Genomic DNA, 21,160 nt, shown 5'->3' on the forward strand with positions numbered 1-21,160 from the left:
AAAATTCAGTAACAAAAAATAGTTTCAAGTGTGCCAACCAATAATTAAGAAAAACAGTGAGATCACCGAGATTTGCATTTTCTTTCAAGAGAAGAGAAAAGCTTTCAACATATAAATTACATTTCACAATGCTTGAGTGCTGGCTATTTTAGGTTCATTTTGTAGAACCATGTTTTCTTTTTACATCATATCGAAGGGAAACACTACTGTCGTTGTTATAATATAAAAAACGAAACGAAACAATATTTTTCTACATGAGAAAAGTATGCAAAAATATAAATTACAGTATTATATATAGATTTACAGTAGACCCGTACATATATCTTTGTGGATACATAGGTTTATGTAGTTTACGTCTTTAAATTTTGAATCTTTGTGCAATTTATATATAGATAAATTCTTGTACAACTTGTCTATTGAACGATACATTTTGCACCTATATATGCTTGTAGCTAGAAAAGAAAATGGGCAAAAAAATTGAAGACAAGTTTGAAGAGTTTCTTCAATGACCCTCTCCTCTACGGCTTGGTCCAGTATAAGCCTGGTTGGTTATTAAATTAATGAGTGATGGCATTAAATGGAGTAAGAGGCCAATAGGAAGAAGATCATAAGAGAGATGGCATTAAATGGGATAGTAGTAAGAGCGTAATAGCCTTTCATTTCTTCTCTCTTAATTTGAAAGTGTTCGATCCCTTCTTTAAGACTTGAAGGACTAGGAGTGTAAAGTATATAGAGTCCCCTCTTGGGGAAGACTGAAATAGATAAGAAATTATCATGGGGTATGAATATCAAATACATGATAACCAATATATTCGATTCTTGTGAGCGACACTTGCGGAGCAGCCAAGACATGAACCCTGAAAGAGATTAATTAGTTTCTTACCAAAAAAACAAAAGATAATCTTAACAGTACAAAAAAAGATTCAACTAAAAAGTGAAACTCCATTCAAAAGAAAAATCATAAAAATAGAAAATTTTATATTATTTATTAGAATTTGATTAAATAGTAATATCAAAATATGATTTATTTTCTAGACATAAGCATGTTCCAAGTATAAGACTAGTTTTTTATTTTGGTTTTCAACATGTATTATCGCACTTGAGGTAATTTTGTTTGAGTTGGGAACATCCATAGGTATGTGAGACTATCTCTCCCAGCGTGTACTTTTCATCCACAAGACTCGAACTCGATACATTGCTTAAGGAGAATCAAGTATGTATCACTTGAACTAACACTCGTGGGTAAGTATAAGACTAGTTGTTACTATTATTATTAGTTAGTAATAAATTTCAATTAATTTTAAATTGATAATATGCCATTAATAATAAACATTGTTTAATTTTAAAATCATTAACATATCATATAATTTGGTCGGAAATATTAGTTTTAGTCTTTTAGACCATTGAAATATTGAATTAAAGGCATGCTGTTTTGTTCTTACACTTTGGTCATAATATATTTGGGGTAGAGGTAGCGGTATTTGAAGGTTATCATCGCTTTGAATTCAAAGTTTGGATGAGCCCAAAAATAATTGCCCCCTCTTGAAATAAGACTCGGTAAAAGTAGGAAAACAAATAAATAAAAAATTATTTTGCTATAAATTATATCCACCAATTTAAACTGATGAGGCTTCTAAATTGGAATGAAGATTTTAGAAATATATAAATTAGCTAAGATATGATATTACGACATAGATAAGAAATTAGCTAGGATATAATAGTTCTCATTGTATATGAAATTAATTTATTATATACAATGAGAACTATTAGCTACAAAATTATTTCCTTGGTGAAACTCAGTTCATTTCATCCTTCCTGGTATTTCCTATAATGTCTTTCTCTTCTATATTTTGATTAGTTGTATCTTTACTACCATTGATATTTTTTTGATTTATTTTTGTTTGGTTAATTTTTTTTTAAATACGTATACAAGCATAAGGATAAGTCCAACCTTTTCGTTGAAAATTAGACAACTTTGATTATATAACTCAACACCAAGTTATTGGTTGTACGAGGCTAGAATTAGTAACATTTTAGCATTCATATAAGCTAGGTTGCTTGCAGTTTGGTCTATTTAGATGATAAGGAAGGATTCGATTTTTCCAATATTTTGGCTTTATCTTGGTTTCTCTCTAAAGTTGCTCCAATTTCTCTTGTTTTTTTACAAATTGGTATAATGATATAAAATCATTTATTAATTTAACTTCTAAAAATATCAAACCTTGATCTTTGTGTTGTATTAAGTTAGTACTAGTTTTAATACAATTTCCTCATAAAAAAATTAACTGATTCTTAATTTCATCTCTGATATTCTAATTCATTCACTAGTAATCCAGACTGGGTTTTGAAATGGTAAGTTTGAAATTAAATCAGTTGTTCCAGTCAGTGTCATAACTTTGCTATTAGTCAAAAAAAAGCATAAAGAACTTAATAGCTAATTTAAAAGAAAATAATTCGTGAGACACCGGCTGAAGTAAGAAGTAAGACGTTTAATATTAGAGAAAAAAAATATATAAATGTATGAGTTATATATATATATATATATATTGTACTTACATCACCGTCATTTATATCTAATCATTGTTGACTTATTAAAAATATAATACAAATAAATAATTGATAATATATTAAATATTTGTAATCTTTAAAATAATATTGCATATATATTACATTGTTAATATTATCACATAACCAGAAACTTTGAAATGATAAAATATTGACACATACGCAAAGTTGTGTGACACATGAATGATAAAATATTGAAATCTTTCCACATCACTTAGCCGAAATAAAAAGGAACCAAGAAAAAATAAACTCAGTTCCATATCTTTGCATTTATGTTCATGCCCATGTTAATGGTCAAGGACCAAGGCAATCCGAAGTCAACAAATCATATCATCATCATCAATACATGATCCCTTGTTCATACAGAAGTCAACCATTATCAACGGTCTTGATATTTAAACAAATTCTTCGAAGCATAAATTCTTTAAGCCAATTCAAATCAACATCTACATTAACCCAAGAATTAGCAAGTTTAGACCAAGTCATATTGAATCATTTACTCAAATTTGTTGGGTCAAATTTCTTTGATTCACATTGCTAGCTTCAAGGTGATATGGGAGTACTAGGGAGTATTATTGAAAACTACAACAGACCCATCACTAGATTACGTGAGCAATACTTAGTCAAAGACCCAAAATCTATACAAGATATTAGCAACACTCACAGTAGTGGAGACTTGGTGTTAATGCATGTGCCTAGTCGTTGCCTCAAGTGACCTCACATTTGAATTTCACTACATAATATATGGTCAAGCTCCATTTGATGACTAACTAATTTTTTACCTTTTGAACGACTACTTTGAGTGGAGTGCCTATTCCAACACCTTCAATTTCAACAATGTTAAAATAGTAGAGATATGTTATTTCAGATCATGCTTTTTAAAATGTCTTATATCAATTATAATGAAGCAAAACCAATAAAAATAATGAAGATTTAAAAACTTTAATTGACATGATATATTTTCATAAACATAGTATGAAATATGATGTAAGACAACATATCAATGTTCACTAAATTTATTAGGTGGAATAGTGTATGATCATAATTCATAAGCACTCAAATTGTCCATAATTATAAGCATGCATAAAGTAGCCTAGCTTGTATTGGAAAACATTATTTTATAAATAAGTAGGTAAAGTAGGTATATCTTCATACACATCAATGTTTGATTTGAGTGTTTATATTATGATATAACTTGCTTAAGATGGAGAAAATATTAGGTTATGTTTGTGAGTTGTGAGATATGTGAGCGTCAAAAAATAGACTGTAAAAACATAATTTTACATACATGCATGTCAGGCTTTGATTTACGTAACTATGAGAAATGTAGTAATTATCAAGAAACTCGCTCTTCATTATAATCAATCAATATAAGAAATTTGTCATATACCTACAAACATTTATAGTGATAGAGAATAAAACTATAAGTATAGATATAATATACCTATGAACATTAATTAAATCGTAGGTATAGATGTAATATAGCTAAAAATGCCTAGGTTAGTAACTATATGTATTAGTGACACTGAACACAACCGTAGGTATAGATATATATACTTATGGAGGTTAAATATACGGTAAGTATATGTGTAATATAGCTACGGATGTTTAGGTGGGTAACTATATGTATTAGTGACAACGAATGAAATCGTAGTTATAGATATATATACCTATGGACGTTAAATAAATTGTAGGTATAAATGTAATATAGCTACAAATGTCTAAGTTGGTAATTATATGTATTAGTACCAACTAATAAAACTGCATGTATAGATATAATATACATATGGACATTAAATAAACTGTAGGTATAAGTGTAATGTAACTATGAATGTGTAGGTTGGTCACTATATACATTAGTGACATAATATATTATGTATGTATTCTATTGTGATATAGTACAAGTGACTGCAGCCGGTTCTCGACTTAATGTAAGAAGTATGATATGACACGAGCCGTAACTTTACTATTAAATTCTTAAAATAATTTGATTAATTTCAGTTTTAACTGTTGCGACCCAATTTTTGGTTGGAAGATCGGTTCTACGACTTAGGAGGAGATGAACACGATTTCTACCTCTCCCAATAGAATTGGAGTCGCAACTGCGTTTTTGTGTGGTTAAAACGTAGAAAACTTTCTTATATGCCCGATTTGGATAATTTAGTCTTTAAATAGAGATCTGAGCTTGGGAGTCGATTATAAATCGGGGAAGATATTAGCACCCGTCTATAATAAAACGGTACCTTTGCCAATAATATAAACTTTAATACCCTTAAAATTATTCATTAAAAATATAATTATTAAAGCAAAATATTTTATTTTTTATAATTGTGTATGACAAAAGTTTATCTATTTTTTAGTCACTTAGAATTTTTTGTAAACAAATTTGTACAGGAGGTAACCTAAAATAATTTATGAAGATAGATCGTCACTCCTTATTTAATAGGAATTAGCAACTTAGGTGATAGGCCTTTATCAAGTATTAAGGATTATATAGTATAAATTACATATATAATAAAAGATAAAAAAAAGGGGGAAAAAGAAAAAAAACAAAAATGAAATAAAGAAATGGAAAAAGATAGAAAGCCAAAGAAGAGGGGTGTACGGGTTCTTCACGGGAAATTTTGACCGAAAAATTACGGTTTTGGTGCACCTTGACCGAAAAATTACGATTTTGGTGCACCTTTTAGAAAAATTACAAAACTAGTGTAACTTTATACAAATCGGCAATGAAAATAATCATTTTTAAACTAAAACTTTAACAAAACTTGTACTTTTAACTAACACAAATTAATACTTTCATTAAGATTTTTAATGCATATTCACCACATTAAGATAAGTTTTTTAACCAAAATCAACATTTTAAATCAATATATCTTTAAGTTAAACTTACTACTTTAAAGTAAGCTAACTCAAGTGGATTCAATTAAACTCTATGGTCATCTCAACATATTTTTATTCGTAACCACAAGGGTTGCTAGTGTTGATCACATAACCACCAAGAACAACATATTAAAAGTTAACATTTTAAATTAAGATCTCTTATGTTAAACTTACCACTTTAAAGTAAGCTTATCTTAACAATGTTCTCACTTTAACTAGTTTACCATCCAACACTTCATAACACTTTATGTTTATAAAGTCAAAACTTTTATAAGTCATCTTTTATCGCAAATCATTACTTGAACTTGGAAGTCAAAGGATATCTATCATTTACTAATCAAACTCTTAACACATAACACTTTTTCAACAACATTTTTTCAACAAAAAACTCATCCTTTTTCTTAATATGGTTCTTTAGTGTGATAACGCATTCATTATACATTACTAAAAACACTACTTTGCACTTTCAAAAACATTTTAGATTTCGAAGATAGAAACTAATTTTTTTCCAAACACATATATACCTATTTTTAGACCTAATGCCAAGGAAAGTTTTGATTTTTCAACTTATCATTAAATACATTAAAAGGTTCCTTTGATATACCAATACTAAATTTTCTAGCATTAAATATAAAATAAACCATTCTACACTTGTTCAAGAGGGGATCTCCAAAATCTTGGTGATGTTAGGGTTAATGAATGATTTTAGAGATTTTGCAAAAAGGTTGTACTTTTGCTTCTTCTAAATGCAAGCTTGACTCATGGATATTGATTGACTAATGTGATTAAACATCACGATCAAAACCATACTCGAGTATGGTCGGCTAAAACTCGACTGGAGATTAACAATCTCTCGATTTAGAGTTACGTTTAGAACGTCGAAACTTGGATTTCATAGTGAAAAATATCTAGAGATGAGTTATGGACAAACTTGGTTTCTATTTTGACTCGAAATAATATTTCGAAGCCAATGGAGCAATCGGAATTCGGTTCCAAGTTATGGAACTCAAAAATCACATTTTGGACCGTATTTAAAGGGGAATTTGGGCTCGGAAGAGGTTCAAAAACTCTCCCTCTCAGAAAATTATGACAAATTACCATAAATTAGGAAATCACAATACAAGACTAAAACTCAACTGAGGTTCAGCCTAAATCAATATCTATTAATTTCTAAAATTAATCACTTGTCAATTAAATAATTAATAAAATGCACACAGAAAATCACGGTGTTACATGAGTAAGATGCAATTATTTTTCTTGTCAAAAATTGAGGATGAGATAGAGAGAGGGACAACTTCAAATATGAGTCATTCTATATATTATCTAACATATTCCTTTAAGTTATTACAAACGATAAGATAGTAACTATTCAAATAACAACTAATAACATAAATATAAATTAGAGATAAATTTAAATAAAAGTAAACTAATTAAATCATATATAAGATAGTAATCTATCAATACAATATTTACCGATATCATATTTTATGCCAAATTCTTATTGAACAATATGGGTTTTGTCGAATATAACGCTTTGGGCCTACATTGGACAAAATGAAAAAAGGTTGCATTAGTTGCTCTAAAAAGATGGTCCATAGGCCTTATCCAACAACAATACCCTGCTGTCAGCATTAGTCTCCGGGAGCCTATTCCTTTTGGGCCACGAATTGTGTAGAAATACGAAACTCGAGTTTAATGTCTGTCTTTCGCTTGACACGGAGAAAAAAAGTAGAGGGGTTTGGTTCCTTACTTATGCTTAGAGGTGGCAAAATAGGCAGTTCATCAATGATGCTTGTGCCCACAAAAATTTAAAATGACGTGAGCAAATCTCTATTGACTTAACAAACTAAATTTATTGTCTTACCTATTTTAAAATAGGCTAACGGGTTTATTGGCGGCCCATGAGCAGAGCAAGGTAGGTAGAGTTATTGATTTTGTACCTCGATAAGATTGTCAAATGCCCTAACCATAACTGCACAGGAATAAAAAAAAATATCATGATTATTTCATACTTATGTTTGCTAATTTTAATTCTCTGAATATGCAATTCTTTGTGTGCACCTGTAAAATCTTCACATTTTAAATACTTGATTAATGTAATGTTTTTCCTAGCTAAAAGATTACCAACCCCGTAAATTTGGGTACACATTTGTTATCTTACAAGTTGTGTCACTATATGTACCATCAATTATAATTGATCATTAAAATGATTAATTATTAACTTTTTAACTTAATTATTTTTTTTAACCAATGACAAACTAATGATACATGCAATGACACAACTTGTAGCACGATATAAGTGCTCTTTGTATATTTATGGATACAAAATATATGCATCTTAGATATACATAGTTCAAGTCTACACACCCCTAAATCCTACATAAAATATTTCTTTATTATCCTATCTAAAAAAATTCTATATTCACAATTCTATGTCATAATTGTCATGAATGAAATAAATATTTCTTATTAGTGACAAACATGATGATAGAAAATAACGACTATAAAATTATTATAGAATAATTTGGTTACTAAAAACATATATTACATAATTAAACACAAAATAACCACCGTTGCTTTGTACGGCTATGAACTTTGAACTACTCTAGTTAATTGATACCTCTATTTGCCATTTCTAATAATTTACCCACTCATCCATCCATCTCCAAAATATACTGTAACATTGAGTACTGGTCCAATTTGGGCAGACATAGAAAACCCATTTCCCAAAAGATACAAAGATTGAAAAGGAACCATTGATGTTGGTTTTTCACTGCATAGTTGTTGATGGTGAAATATTGTTCCCTATTTCAGTAGGTGACCAGAAATCAGCACCGTTGCTACTTGAAATGTGTACGGTGCATTCCATGGGGATCAGACATAGACCCTTGCTCCTCAAATCCTTCGTCACTTCCTCTCCATTGTTATCTCCAATCCCCTGAAATAACCCATATCAAAAAATGTTGTGTCATCAATAGTTACCCTTAAATGGCAAATTATCACAGTTTGACTGTGCTGTGAAAGACAGAAAATAAATCATAAAACAAATATCATTTGTCCCAAAAATTGGTGTCCCGTTTTGTACCAATTCTATCAAAAAATATCAATTAATTAAGAAAAATTCATAAAAAGAAAATAAATTATTTTATTACATGTTTTAATGTAATTAGCTTGGGAAACGAGGAAATAAATTTTTTGAAACATGTAATCTTTGTTTCGATAGATATCATTTATGTCAAATGTTGTCAATTCAAGTTCTAGGTCCAATCACATTACATAAATAAAAGAAAAATAACTATAAAAGCAAAACGTAACACAATCTCTGATGGTAAATTTATCATTCTAATTATAATGAAATAAAGAAAAAGAAAAAGGAAAATATATATTTGTCTCTTTATTAACGAAGAAGATCTTTTGTTCAGGTGGTCCAAAATGGAGAATGTAACACCACATTCTTGCTATGTAACCATAAAAAGTTTCACACCCAGGTCAAACATTTTCAAGTATTGACCCTCTTTGGCTAGTAAAATATATTTAAAAAACCAAGCAACATTGATAAATCATAAACGTATACTACAGAAGAGAGTAGAAAAGTTGTGGTAAGACGCACAAGTTGAGGGTTTGAGGAATGCAACCGTTGCAGGTAAGGGGAGCATAGGAGTTGAACTTGGTCTTGTAGAAATTTGAAGTACCCCATGGCTTCGTGAGGCACTGAAGATGCATCCGTCTGCACATACATTTCCAATATTGGAAATCTCAATTCAATAAATATCATAAAATTCAGTAATCAAATGAATTAAAAAAACTATATTCTAAAAAAAGTTATCTCATTTACCTTGCCAAATGGAGAAACAAGCTGTTGTAATATAGCAATTCGTTCCCCAAGCTTCTCCTTGCTCTGATATTCCGAATAACATCAATCTCATGAAAATGTAGTATTGCATATTATTATTTTGTACAAGTTATATTACATTTTATTGAATAGTTGAACCAGGCCTAGCCATGTGTGTGACTATGTAAATGTTTGATAATGGGAAAGAAAGAGAGGGACATGCAAACCATCCATGGTTGAGTTTTCTCTCACCTTTGCATGTCCTGTTGAAGTGGGGTTATCTGCTTTCGTCATCTTATGTGGTCTCTGGTTTCCAACATCTACCTTGGTAACAGGTTCTTGTCTTGACCCATTTCGCTTTTTCTGCAAGACATTCACCTAAAAACAAAGAAATAGACATTAATCTCATTAATCTCCAATTACTGACAAAAAGCACATATTTTTTAGTAAATAAAAAATACTATTGAAAGCAAACATTGGTCTTAGATAAGGGATTGAAGGTGGTGGTGTTGTGGTTGCATGAAGAAGCAGATGAAGAATCATTGGAATCAGTGATGATAGAAATGTGAGGGGTTAATGCGTTAGTAAGGTCCTCTTCATTTTGATATTTGCCAAAACATAACATTTGTGGTGCAATGTGAATGGGGAAAACAGGACCCAATGCATTATCATCAAGACCTCCGAATATTAACTGAGAGAAACTAGACCCAGGGGTTGGTGTTGTTGTTGTGTTCAGATGATGGTCCACTTCAAATTCATCCTTGCACTCCATTACACTATTCCTCAGCTTAGTAGTGGGGAATTGTGTTTGGTTGAAAGAGGAGTGGTGAAGTGAAGTGAATAGAAGAACAGTGGTTACAAATACTTGGGCTGAGTGGGGTGAACTGCTGTCCCAAATACGTTCCTGACCCATCATAATGAAGCAAAAGATAAAGTTATAAATATTTAATTTTTTTAACTTACGTAACATAATATGATTGGTCTGAGACAGGTTTTAGGACAGCAGATCCTTGTCCAGTCTGAGTGTGAGTGAGTGGGCTCTTTTCAAGAACGGCTTCCGTTTTCGACAACCAATGGTCAAACCCACCTGGCCCGAGAAAACCGTGGTTGAGCCATCCAACGCAAACCATTTTCATTACAATTACACTTACCCATCACATGCTACTATTTACATTCCCACCCATCACCATCATAATCAAATTCTACGCCTAGCATAAGCGATGAACTTGTTGCATCTCGGAAATTAGCTCTATTTGGTGCAGCTAACTAGTGAAGTGATTAAAAGTTTGTAAACTAGGTGAAAACCATATACAAGAGTTGGAAAAAAATCCATGAACTAAGTAATTGTAACTAAATTACTTGATAAAAATAACTTATATTTTACCTAATAAACATAGAATTACACAAGTCTCTAGCTCTTGAGCATGAGCTAGTTTGGATAACTTATCAAATATAAGCTTATCGAGACTATTTGATTCCCTAAATACCAAAAAGTAACTTAGTTTTAGTTCGATAAATTCATTTTGTTTTTTATAGGCAAAGTTTTTTATGGTGGTAAAAATAATAAATTGTATAAATACTAGAGTTTGAATTTGGATACTCAATAACAAACTTATAAGTTATTGCGTGGTAGTACTAATCACAAAAATGATATGGTATATGGGTCGAATTAATTTTAAGGTAGCAAATCAAAAGGCTCTGTTTAGATTTTTTTCGATCTTGTGAAAGATATTAACAAATTTGTATCAATTCAATTTTATCATTTGAAAAGGCATTTAAATGGGTTGTGATCCTTAAACGTTGGCGAAGATTGATTCAGAGCCCTGGCTATAAACTCCCACACCTACGATATCGAATGGTTATGTATCACTAAGATGATTAGAGATAGAGATGCTACGAGCAACAATATTGTCTCACTTTTTAAAGTTAAATGACAACAAAAATCATTAACAAATATAAATATAAAAACATGAGTAAGAAGTGAAATAGATGATATGGTAATCATGTTTGATTCAGAAATATTAGCAATACAATAGTGACACTAACTTTTTTATTCTACATTTTTCTATACACAAGATATACCCAAAACTTGCCCTTCTAATTTTTTCAGTTTTATCATTCAAATTGAGGTTTTCAGTGGTGTTAAGACTAGTTTTACTTTAAATAGTAGCTTGAGTTTCAAGCAACTATCAATTTTCTTTTGTATAATTTTTTTGCATTTTGTCTTTATGCATAATTCAATTCCATAATGAAAGTTCAATGTTTTCTTCTCTTTTGCTCTTTCAATTCCCTTCTTTTCTTTTTTTGCATGGTTGCTAAGAAACTAAGATGGTATCAGAGTAAAGTATCTATTATTCATATTTTTTCCCTTTTCTTTCATTTTCTTGGAGCTGCTTGGTGTTGAGTTAATGGTTGAGCCCTTTAAGAATTATGTTGCTCTATCCGTGGATGCAAAGGATTTGTATATGGGAAGGATGTATCTCTTACTGAAGCATATGTCCATAAATCTAACCTTTTTTTTGGAGGAAGTATGCATGGTTATGTTAAGCTAATTTTGTTGCATCAATGGGAAAACAAAGACCGAGACATGAAAATCTTTGGTAAACTTCCAAAGTCTAAGGCAAACAGGAACTACATTCATTACATGATTAACAACAAGTAGAAAAATCAAGAAGCGATTGATTGTTGAGATCATATTAAATGTTTCATTCTTGGCAGAAGATGCAACAACAACAACATTGCCAATCAATAATCAGTACACTAGTCCTTCTTTCTTTATCAATCTCTTTTACAATTTTCATATTCTCCATTCATCTAAATTCTTCTTGATATCTTTGAGCAAAATTTGCAAATATTTCTCTTAATTCTTCTCAATATTCTCGAGGCAAATATTGTCCATATTATTCTCTTGTTATTTTTAGCAAAGTTGCTCATATTTCATCTCACTTTTCTTTTGTTATTATTGAGCAAAATTGCTCATATTTCATCATGCCAAATAACCAAGATGGTATTCTCCTTGAGCATTATTCTTAAAGAAAAGAAACAATCATTCTTTCAATACTTTGGTGGTTCTTCCAAACTCCAGATCCGACTTTTCACGTTTGCTACCTTATACCCAAGCTGAGAGTTAATGGTATTCACTCTCCAGCTTGAGGGATGTTAAAGATGAAGATGACTCATTCTTAGATAGTTTTCGGTTATAGTAGTTAGGATTAGTTTTATTTTAAATGGTAGCTTGAGTTTCAAGCAACTACCAATTTTCCTTTGTATAAATTCTTTGCACTTTGCCTTTATGCATAATTCAATTCCAACAATGAAAGTTCATTATTTTATTCTATTTTGCTCTTTCAATTCCCTTATTTTATTTCTTGCATGGTTGCTAAGAAACTACGAGCTCTGATACCATGTTAAAATGGTAGGATACATGAAAAAATCTTCTTGATGAAGACATATGAGAGAAAATCACGAATGAGAAAATGGAAACTTTTTATATTGAAATTGAGTTACAAGAAATAAGGGAATCACCCTTTATATACTATAATGTCTAACTAATAACTAACTAGTTAATCGATTAACGAGAACAATATTAAACTACCAAACTCAAATCAACTAACAACTTTAACAGACTCAACAAGTTTTTTTCATATTTAATATTATATATATTAAAATTAAATAAAAATAAATTAATAAAAGTCAAAGGACAACAAACATTTTTTTCTTTTAAGACTCGAGGTATTTTGGGGCAAAAGTGGGAGTCTAATCCGGCTTAAAGATAATCATATTGAACTTCTCATAAATAAGTAAAGTCTCTTTCCATTTGATGATAATATGGATCAAAATCTAACAATATGCTAAAAAATATTCACAAACATTTTTTGTAAAAAAAAAATATTACATTTTACATGGGCCGAAGGTTGATGATTGAGCCCATCTGAAGAGTGGGAGTGTATATTGTGTGGAGGCCCAAATTATGACACTCGAAATATAATTAGGCTATTATACACAACGAACGTGTGAATTTTGTGGATTGAACTATTCGTTTTGTATTTGCGGCTCTATAACTAAAACCCTTTTTCTTCAGTTCCTCTCTCAAAACCCTGTCCATGACGCAAAAAGAGAAGAAAACGGCGACGAAGCAAAACGACGAGATGGTGCAAAACGACGACGTAGGAGCTCCATCTCCACTTGATAACGATCCTTTCGTTTCTGATTCCGACGACTCTAGTTACGAGGTATCATATATCATTCAATTTTCCATTCTTCAACTTGAAGATTATACTATACTAATATAACTTACACATATATTTGTAGGACTCTTCTGCAGAAGACGATGGCGACTATTCATTTGATTCTGAATCTGAATTAGAATCACACGATGGAGAAGATGGTGCTTCATCTGGTGGTGATGATGATAGTTCACAAGATGAGGTAACCTACATCACTATTTGTTACCCTTACAATTCAACATTTGTAAGCTAATTTTTCTGAACAAAGCCTATCAAAATAGGAACTTGAACTTCTTTACGTTCTTTTTAGCTTGTGGCGTGTTTAGTAACACCACCAAGTAGCTTATAAGCTTCATTATCTTATATGACAAAAAATAAGCTACCTTGCCGAAGTGGCATATGTCAGTAAAAGGGCGGCTCAGTGCACGAGGCTCCTACTTAGTGTGGTATGTGTAGATGTACATGGCCTTACCACCTAACTGGAGAGACTCTTTCTAGGTTTTGAACCCGTGACCTCATAGTCACTCAACAACAACTTTACTGTTGTGTCAAGCTTTATAATATTATAAACTCAAATTTGAGGTAGCTTTTGACTTGAAAGCTAGGGGTTTAAGTCATTTTACACCTGTTAACTAGTATATTACCAAATAGTCTGCACACAAGTGCCTAGCTTATTAGTTATTACCTTTCAGCTCCTAGCTTATCAGCTTGTGGGTAACTTATCAGCTATTCATGCATAACAAAGCCTTATTTCAATAAGCTTAACATAAAAGCTTGTGAAAATTAGCTCTTTTTAGCTTATTAAAGACAAAATCATTTGACAAGTGCTTAATTAAGCTGTTTATTCTGATGTGTTGTTTTTCTTATTCTCTCTGGTCTGCCATTATTAATATATAAAAGTAACCATGTCAGGACATTGCCAATAATGAAGATAATGGAAAGGAGAGCTCTGATATCAATCAGGACAACACCAATGATCAAGATGGTGGAAGCGAGAGCTCTGACTTCCATGAGGGAGGACGAATAGAGAGTGATTCGTCTGAAGACGAGGTCAACATTATTACCATATTCTCTTATACATAATTGATTCATTACGCTCCACTCTCAACTTTCTGTGTTTCCTGACTTGTTTATATAGGTGGCTCCCCGAAATACCGTTGGAGATGTCCCTTTGAAGTGGTATGAGGATGAACCCCATATTGGATATGACATCAAGGGCAAGAAGATTAAGAGAAAAGAAAAACAAGATAAATTGGGTTCTTTTCTTGCAAATGTTGATGACTCTAAAAATTGGTTTGTCGTGTTCCTATGTCAACTTTTTCCCTTGTTTCCATTTTCATTGTTGCACCATTTTGCGCTCCTAATTTTCGTGTACATTTGTATGCTCTTTTCTTTTGATGCATGGATTTGGCATGTCCTCCATAGTTTCGAAGCCTTAAATTTGTCTTATAATATATATATATATATATATATATATAAGCCAAACTTGATAAATTTCAAAGCAATAAGTATGTCTATCATAATGTTGAATTTAACAATAACATTTTATACAAATTCCAGGACAGAAATTTTAAGGACTGGTGAATGAAAATATTACTATGATCAGTTTTCTAACTTCTCATTTTCCTTTCACTGGGCACTCCCTGTTGAACATTAATGCCATCAATCATAGATTTCAATATTTAATGGTAGTTGTGGTTGTTGCTATGAAATATTTTGGTTGGGTTACAAAAGTAGATTTTATTAAGTTGTTTTGCATGATTCATGCTGCGTTGCTATTTCACAGTGACTTCCTTTTCTTTGTTTGATTGCATATACTTTATTGTGGAAAAACCATGCTAGTTTTGTTAATATTATCTCCTTTAAAGAAAACATGTTTGATTTGTCTTCACTCTTGAACATTAAAGGCGGAAGGTCTATGATGAGTACAATGATGAGGAAGTGGAGCTGACAAAAGATGAAATCAAAATTGTCCGTAGGCTGCTAAAGAATCGGGCACCACATCCTGATTTTGATCCATACCCTGTAAGGCCTTCGATCTTGAATAAGGTTTTGAGTGCAGATTGCATACACAATTTTATTCCCCAATCTTACCACTCCTTGGTTATGTACAGGATTATGTTGACTGGTTTAAATGGGATGATGCCAAGCATCCGTTGTCCAATGCACCTGAGCCAAAAAGAAGGTTCATTCCTTCAAAGTGGGAAGCTAAAAAGGTAACTATCCCTATTACTTTTAACTGATAATGTGAAATGAGTCTAGTAGTCTGGAAATGATCCAGGCTAAACAATGAAAGCAAATTGGTTTCTAATATCACTCACACACTTCCATGATTTTACAGGTTGTGAAGTATGTAAGAGCAATTCGCAAGGGGTTAATAACTTTTGACAAGCCAAAGGAGGAAGATGGTCCATATCTCTTGTGGGGAGATGATTCCAGTTCAACAGAAAAATCAAAGCATTTGGCTTACATTCCTGCACCAAAGCAGAAAATCCCCGGTATTACACGTGGACAAATTTATCAATGAATATTTTTTCTCTCTTTAAGGTACCTTCAGCATGAATAATTTCATATTGTCTTTTAGGCCATGAGGAGTCATATAATCCTCCTTTAGAGTACATTCCAACCCAAGAAGAGATCAATTCTTATCAATTGATGTATGAGGAAGACCGCCCTAAGTTTATTCCAAAAAGGTGCTGTGCCTTTAGAGCAAACATTTTTGCTTCTCCTCTCTTTTCTTCAGTTATACTTATAAATATTAATCTTGTCAGGTTCACATCCATGAGAAGCATCCCTGCATATGAGAATGCTATGAAGGAATGTTTTGAGCGTTGTTTGGATTTGTACTTGTGCCCTCGAGTTCGGAGGAAACGTGTGAGTGAAATATCCATATTCAAGAACCATTTCACTGTTTTTTTATTAGGCTTAGGATATTTTATGTGTGTAAATTGGCATAACTCATTAACTGCTTTTAATTTTCTTTCTGTCTTCTAGCTTAATATCGATCCTGAGTCTTTAAAGCCAAAGCTTCCAAGTCGAAAGGAGCTTAAACCCTACCCCATTACATGCTATATTGAGTATAAAGGCCATGAAGATGTGGTTACATCAATCTCCATTGAAGCTTCAGGGCAGTGGATGGCTTCAGGTATGGGTGTTGATAATATTCTTTTTTGTTTAAATTAAGCAGGTATGGGGGGGCATGTCTCTCACTTTCTACTTCTGAAGGTTCAAGTGATGGAACTGTCCGTATCTGGGAGGTTGAAACTGGCAGATGTCTTAGAAAGTGGGTGGTTGGTGAAGCTGTTAACTGTGTGGCTTGGAATCCTCTGCCTGGTGTTCATATTCTGGCTGTCTCTGTGTAAGTTGTTGGTTTTATTAATTGTAAGCTTCAGATTTATTTGTTTTATAACTATTTTAAAGTTTTTTTGGCTTGATTTTGAAATTTAACCGATAACAATTCTTCCTTTTAGGGGACAAGATGTGCTTCTATTGAACACTTCTTTAGGGGATGAAGAAGAACAGAAAAGGATTAAGGAACTTCTCCAAGTTGACCAATCAATAGCAACAGACGACTCTGGTCAGTGTTGTCACTTATATCTTTAGTTTTAATCTAAACATTTTTTGTAAAAGGTTCCAAGAGGTCCCTAAACTTTTGCAGTTCACTATCCTTAAAAAGTCCAGCTTAGTTCTTTCGCACACATGTCTTCGTATCGTGATTCATAGCAATACACATTACTTTGCGCCTACCTAATACTGCTGATTCTCTCTCTTTTCTGAGAGGTCAGATGCTTCATACTGGCCTATGCTCCTTAACTAAGCTTTTAATTAAAGGAAAGCAAATGTCAACTCAGAATTTTAGCCAGCCAGTCAGTGGTAGGGTGTTGGCTTGATGTATACAACAATGCTTATGCCTTCTGATGTCTGATGGGATACATGTGTTTGCAGAAAACAAAGCAATTAGTGTAAGCTGGCTTCAGGATGATAAACATGCGGGTATAAGGTTAAGGCATTTTAAGGTATATTTCCACACTGTCTTTTCCATTTTGGTTTGCATGTTGAATGATTGTTTTTGAGCATGGTATATTAAACAATGGTGGATCTATGCTTGCAGACTGTTACTTCTGTAGAGTGGCACCGTAAAGGCGACTACTTTTCGACTGTGATGCCAGCAGATATCCTTTTTAGTTCTGCTTAAACATAAATTGATTATATATCTCAAATGATGATTATTGTCTATGAAATAATTTCTTTTATGCCTTTATATTTTTACATGTTTCTTGTTGGCTGTTCATCTGACCTTTTCCATATAGGAAGTGATAATAGTGTGCATGCTTTTCACACATCTAATGAGCATAAGTACAACCATTTAGAGTTGGATGTTATTTGTCATAACATTTGACCCATTTCATATTACATCTGCTGTATTCATGTTTGTGTTTTTTGTTGATACTTTATAATAAACAAGCTGTTTTAAACTTGTTCTTGTTCAAATTTTAGTTGATTTTCTTAAGTGGATGGAAAGAAACTTAGAAGTATTAAATATTAAATTTGGGCTTGTCTCATTTTTTCCTTGACATGTTCTTTACGTGAGTCAAGAGCAGTTCTGATACACCAGTTATCCAAGAAGCTTACGCAAAAGCTTCCATTCAAGCTACATGGACTTGCTGTTAGATCAACCTTCCATCCATCCCATTCCATCTTCTTTGTTTGCACAAAGAAGAGTGTTCGTGTGTACGACTTGCTGAAGACCAAGCTCATAAAAAAGCTTGATACAGGTCTTCGCGAGGCCTCGTCCATTGCTATTCATCCTGGAGGTGTGTTTTGAACTTATTATGTCATCAATCTGTTTTCTTCTTTTCATGCATACAGAAAATTATTCGTCATAATTTGTTATCATTATGTTTTATGTGTAGGTGATAATGTAATTGTGGGGAGCAAAGAAGGGAAGATGTGTTGGTTTGACATGGACCTTTCATCTAAACCATATAAAATTCTCAAGTAAGTCTTTTATATTATTAATTAGAATAAATTACACAAATAGCCCTGAATTTTACTTCAATGACACTTGATACCCCTACTTACTCTACACCTCTACACAAACCTCCCCTAATTGGATAATGTCATTACACCTATTACCTCTACCATTAATGGTCGGTTAGGGAAAGTTAAAGATGTATTCTCACATGCTTATCATGGGATCTTTAAAAACATTTTACAACCTAAAATACCAAAATTACTCTTTTACTCATTAACTTCAACTCTCATCTTGAATCAGAAGCTGTCTTCACCCAAGAAGCCTAGTAATATTCATGCTCATGGGTGGGTTACCTTCACTGATTCTCTTGTTTTTTTGGCTGGTTAGGGCCAATGTTTTTTGGCATGAGTTAAGATTTAAGTATAATAGGTCAATCATACAACTTCATAGAGAAATTTAGGGAGATGTAAACCATACGATTGAAGCCAGGTGTATGAAACAATAGAGTGCATCAGGTGTCATTTGGATGGGTGGACAGTTGGACACACTGGCAAGATAGGATTAGGAATAAATGCATTAGGAAGAAAGTTGGGGTAGCTTATATTGTTGAAAAGATGATAGAATCACACCTTAAATGGTTAGGTATGTGTGAGGAAGACCACTAGAAGCCCCCAAAAGAAGAGTACATCAAATAGAGATTAATCCAATTTCTAGTGGCAGATGTAGGCCAGAAAAAGCATATGCGAAATGTTTAGGAATGATTTAGAGATCAATAATTTGTCAATGAACATGATTTATGGTAGAGCATTATGATGTTGTTCAATCTAATGTAGTAGACTAAGACTTGGTTGTTGTATGAGTTAGTAGTCTTAATTTGATGATTAATTTATGAGATAGATATTCCTAATATTATTTTTTGCTTTATCCCTTCAAAGTTCAAACAAACATAAAATTGCTTTATCCCGGTGGAATTTGGACCGAAGTTTCTATATGGAATTAGTAATGGATTCTGGATTCCTTATTAACATGCTCAACAAAACAATAAAAGCTATATATATTATTAGTATACTAAGTAATATGTTTTTGACAATACTTTCTATAACCCAATAAAACAAGAATCTAATGCTATTTAACCTTTCACTAAAACTAAACGAAAAGTGATTGCTTCAGAAACAGAAATCATAACAAATCTTCATGCACTTGTGAAAACTAACATCACAGGTTATGTATTTCTTCATTGCACTGTAAAATGTAAAGCCTTACCTTCAAGTCATATGTTCTTTAGTCAAGGGGCATATCTGACTTTTAACAACTTATGTAATGTTAGAAGCCTTTCTGTATTTTAATGTCATGACACATTATTTTATTTTGTTAATATTGCAGGTGTCACCCAAAAGATATCAACAATGTGGTTTTTCATCGTTCATATCCATTGTTTGCTTCATGTTCAGATGATGGCACTGCGTATATTTTTCACGGAATGGTTTATTCCGATCTCAATCAGAATCCTCTTATTGTTCCTTTGGAAATTCTACGAGGCCACACATCCTCAAATGGGAGAGGTGAGAACTTCTACCCTGTACCACTTCTGTTTCATGTGTTTTCCTTGTACATCCATTCTTTTTGGCAATACCACCAAGTATGGTAGTAATCTAATTTATTTGACCAAAAAATAAGTTATCTATTGGTGTTGTTATAGAGACTCTTTTTAATAAGCATCAAGCCTTTAAGCTCTTGATGTAACTTATGGGCTTATAAACTAGGGCCTTTCATATCTAATCTAGCTTATCGGCTAACATTATCGAACAATTCTGATATAATTTGTTAGTTTATCAGTTCTCAACTCGTTATGCGAAACAGAGTAATCATGTTCTTCCTACTTTGCAAGCATTTCAAAGTAAATATGCTACATTAAAAAAATGTCTGTGTAACATTGAAGTTATATGTATTGCAGGGATATTGGACTGTAAATTTCACCCAAGGCAACCCTGGTTATTCACTGCTGGTGCTGATAAACTGATTAAACTTTACTGTCATTAAGATACGATACTTACGGTATTCTACTAAACAAATGAGACATGCGGATATTGTATCTTGAAGGGAAGTCTGTAGTAAAATTCAACTCCAATTTTGTTCTTCAATTGTTAGATTGAAAGCATATGTGGCAATGGCAAGGCAACTATAAAGCGAGTTTCTAGCTCTTGTTTTCTGCAATGTTTGTTGTTTGTTGCGCATTATAAAGTAGCGCATAAATTTTGTATTCCAAACTTCGCTAATGTTGATTAACACTTCTCATAAACCATGGGAAAAGATAATTTAGTTACTACCCTTTTCAGCTACATATCTACTCACAAACTATAACTAAAAGAATGTAATATGATCTTTATGATTCATTTTGTAGGTAAACTGATAGTATGGATGCAACTTATTTTTCTTGTTACTAATGAACCTGGGTGATGGCACACGTGTTTATGTAGTAGATACTATGTTCCCAATTAGATTTGCCCTGGTTTGCTATCAAATATGTCAGGAGTTGTGAATATTAGCCTATTAAAAAGAAGTATTTTATGAGAACTTTCCATTGATAATACTTACGTTTGGTTGCAATATTGTATGGCTATTATTTATTATGTTGAAAATCTATTCCTTAGAAGAAGTGGAACAACCAGCCATATGCAT

The 21,160-nt window shown here is 32.2% G+C and overlaps 2 protein-coding genes across 2 annotated transcripts; one reads left to right on the forward strand and one right to left on the reverse strand.

Moving 5' to 3' along the window:
* Positions 8,111 to 10,107, reverse strand: LOC109354431 (transcription factor bHLH113-like). The gene is made up of 5 exons (XM_019596925.1): positions 9,756 to 10,107; positions 9,533 to 9,658; positions 9,284 to 9,346; positions 9,059 to 9,175; positions 8,111 to 8,386 (listed from the first exon to the last, which is right to left on the reverse strand). The coding sequence occupies exons 1-5, from the start codon at positions 10,050 to 10,052 to the stop codon at positions 8,219 to 8,221; spliced, it is 771 nt and encodes a 256-aa protein (XP_019452470.1). The 5' UTR covers positions 10,053 to 10,107; the 3' UTR covers positions 8,111 to 8,218.
* On the forward strand, positions 13,313 to 20,873 carry LOC109354428 (ribosome biogenesis protein BOP1 homolog). Its single transcript, XM_019596920.1, has 19 exons — positions 13,313 to 13,512; positions 13,592 to 13,708; positions 14,419 to 14,556; positions 14,645 to 14,799; positions 15,414 to 15,531; positions 15,621 to 15,722; positions 15,848 to 16,004; positions 16,091 to 16,199; positions 16,278 to 16,380; positions 16,501 to 16,651; positions 16,732 to 16,864; positions 16,977 to 17,083; positions 17,452 to 17,522; positions 17,618 to 17,678; positions 18,093 to 18,320; positions 18,420 to 18,504; positions 19,865 to 20,043; positions 20,436 to 20,763; positions 20,858 to 20,873. Exons 1-18 carry the CDS (start codon positions 13,384 to 13,386, stop codon positions 20,519 to 20,521), a joined length of 2,229 nt encoding a protein of 742 aa, XP_019452465.1. The 5' UTR covers positions 13,313 to 13,383; the 3' UTR covers positions 20,522 to 20,763; positions 20,858 to 20,873.

Source organism: Lupinus angustifolius, chromosome LG08, assembly GCF_001865875.1.
Source record: "Lupinus angustifolius cultivar Tanjil chromosome LG08, LupAngTanjil_v1.0, whole genome shotgun sequence".
Lineage (NCBI taxonomy): Eukaryota > Viridiplantae > Streptophyta > Magnoliopsida > Fabales > Fabaceae > Lupinus > Lupinus angustifolius.

Excerpts from the sequence above, each read along its gene's own strand:
- LOC109354431 (XM_019596925.1), bottom strand. The coding sequence starts at position 10,052 with ATGGAGTGCAAGGATGAATTTGAAGTGGACCATCATCTGAACACAACA. Across the intron at positions 9,659-9,755 it reads ATCCCTTATCTAAGACCAAT|GTGAATGTCTTGCAGAAAAA; the intron begins GTTTGCTTTCAA and ends CTTTGTTTTTAG. Across the intron at positions 9,347-9,532 it reads CTTCAACAGGACATGCAAAG|AGCAAGGAGAAGCTTGGGGA; the intron begins GTGAGAGAAAAC and ends TCGGAATATCAG.
- LOC109354428 (XM_019596920.1), top strand. The coding sequence starts at position 13,384 with ATGACGCAAAAAGAGAAGAAAACGGCGACGAAGCAAAACGACGAGATG. Across the intron at positions 13,513-13,591 it reads CCGACGACTCTAGTTACGAG|GACTCTTCTGCAGAAGACGA; the intron begins GTATCATATATC and ends ATATATTTGTAG. Across the intron at positions 16,381-16,500 it reads CTCGAGTTCGGAGGAAACGT|CTTAATATCGATCCTGAGTC; the intron begins GTGAGTGAAATA and ends TCTGTCTTCTAG.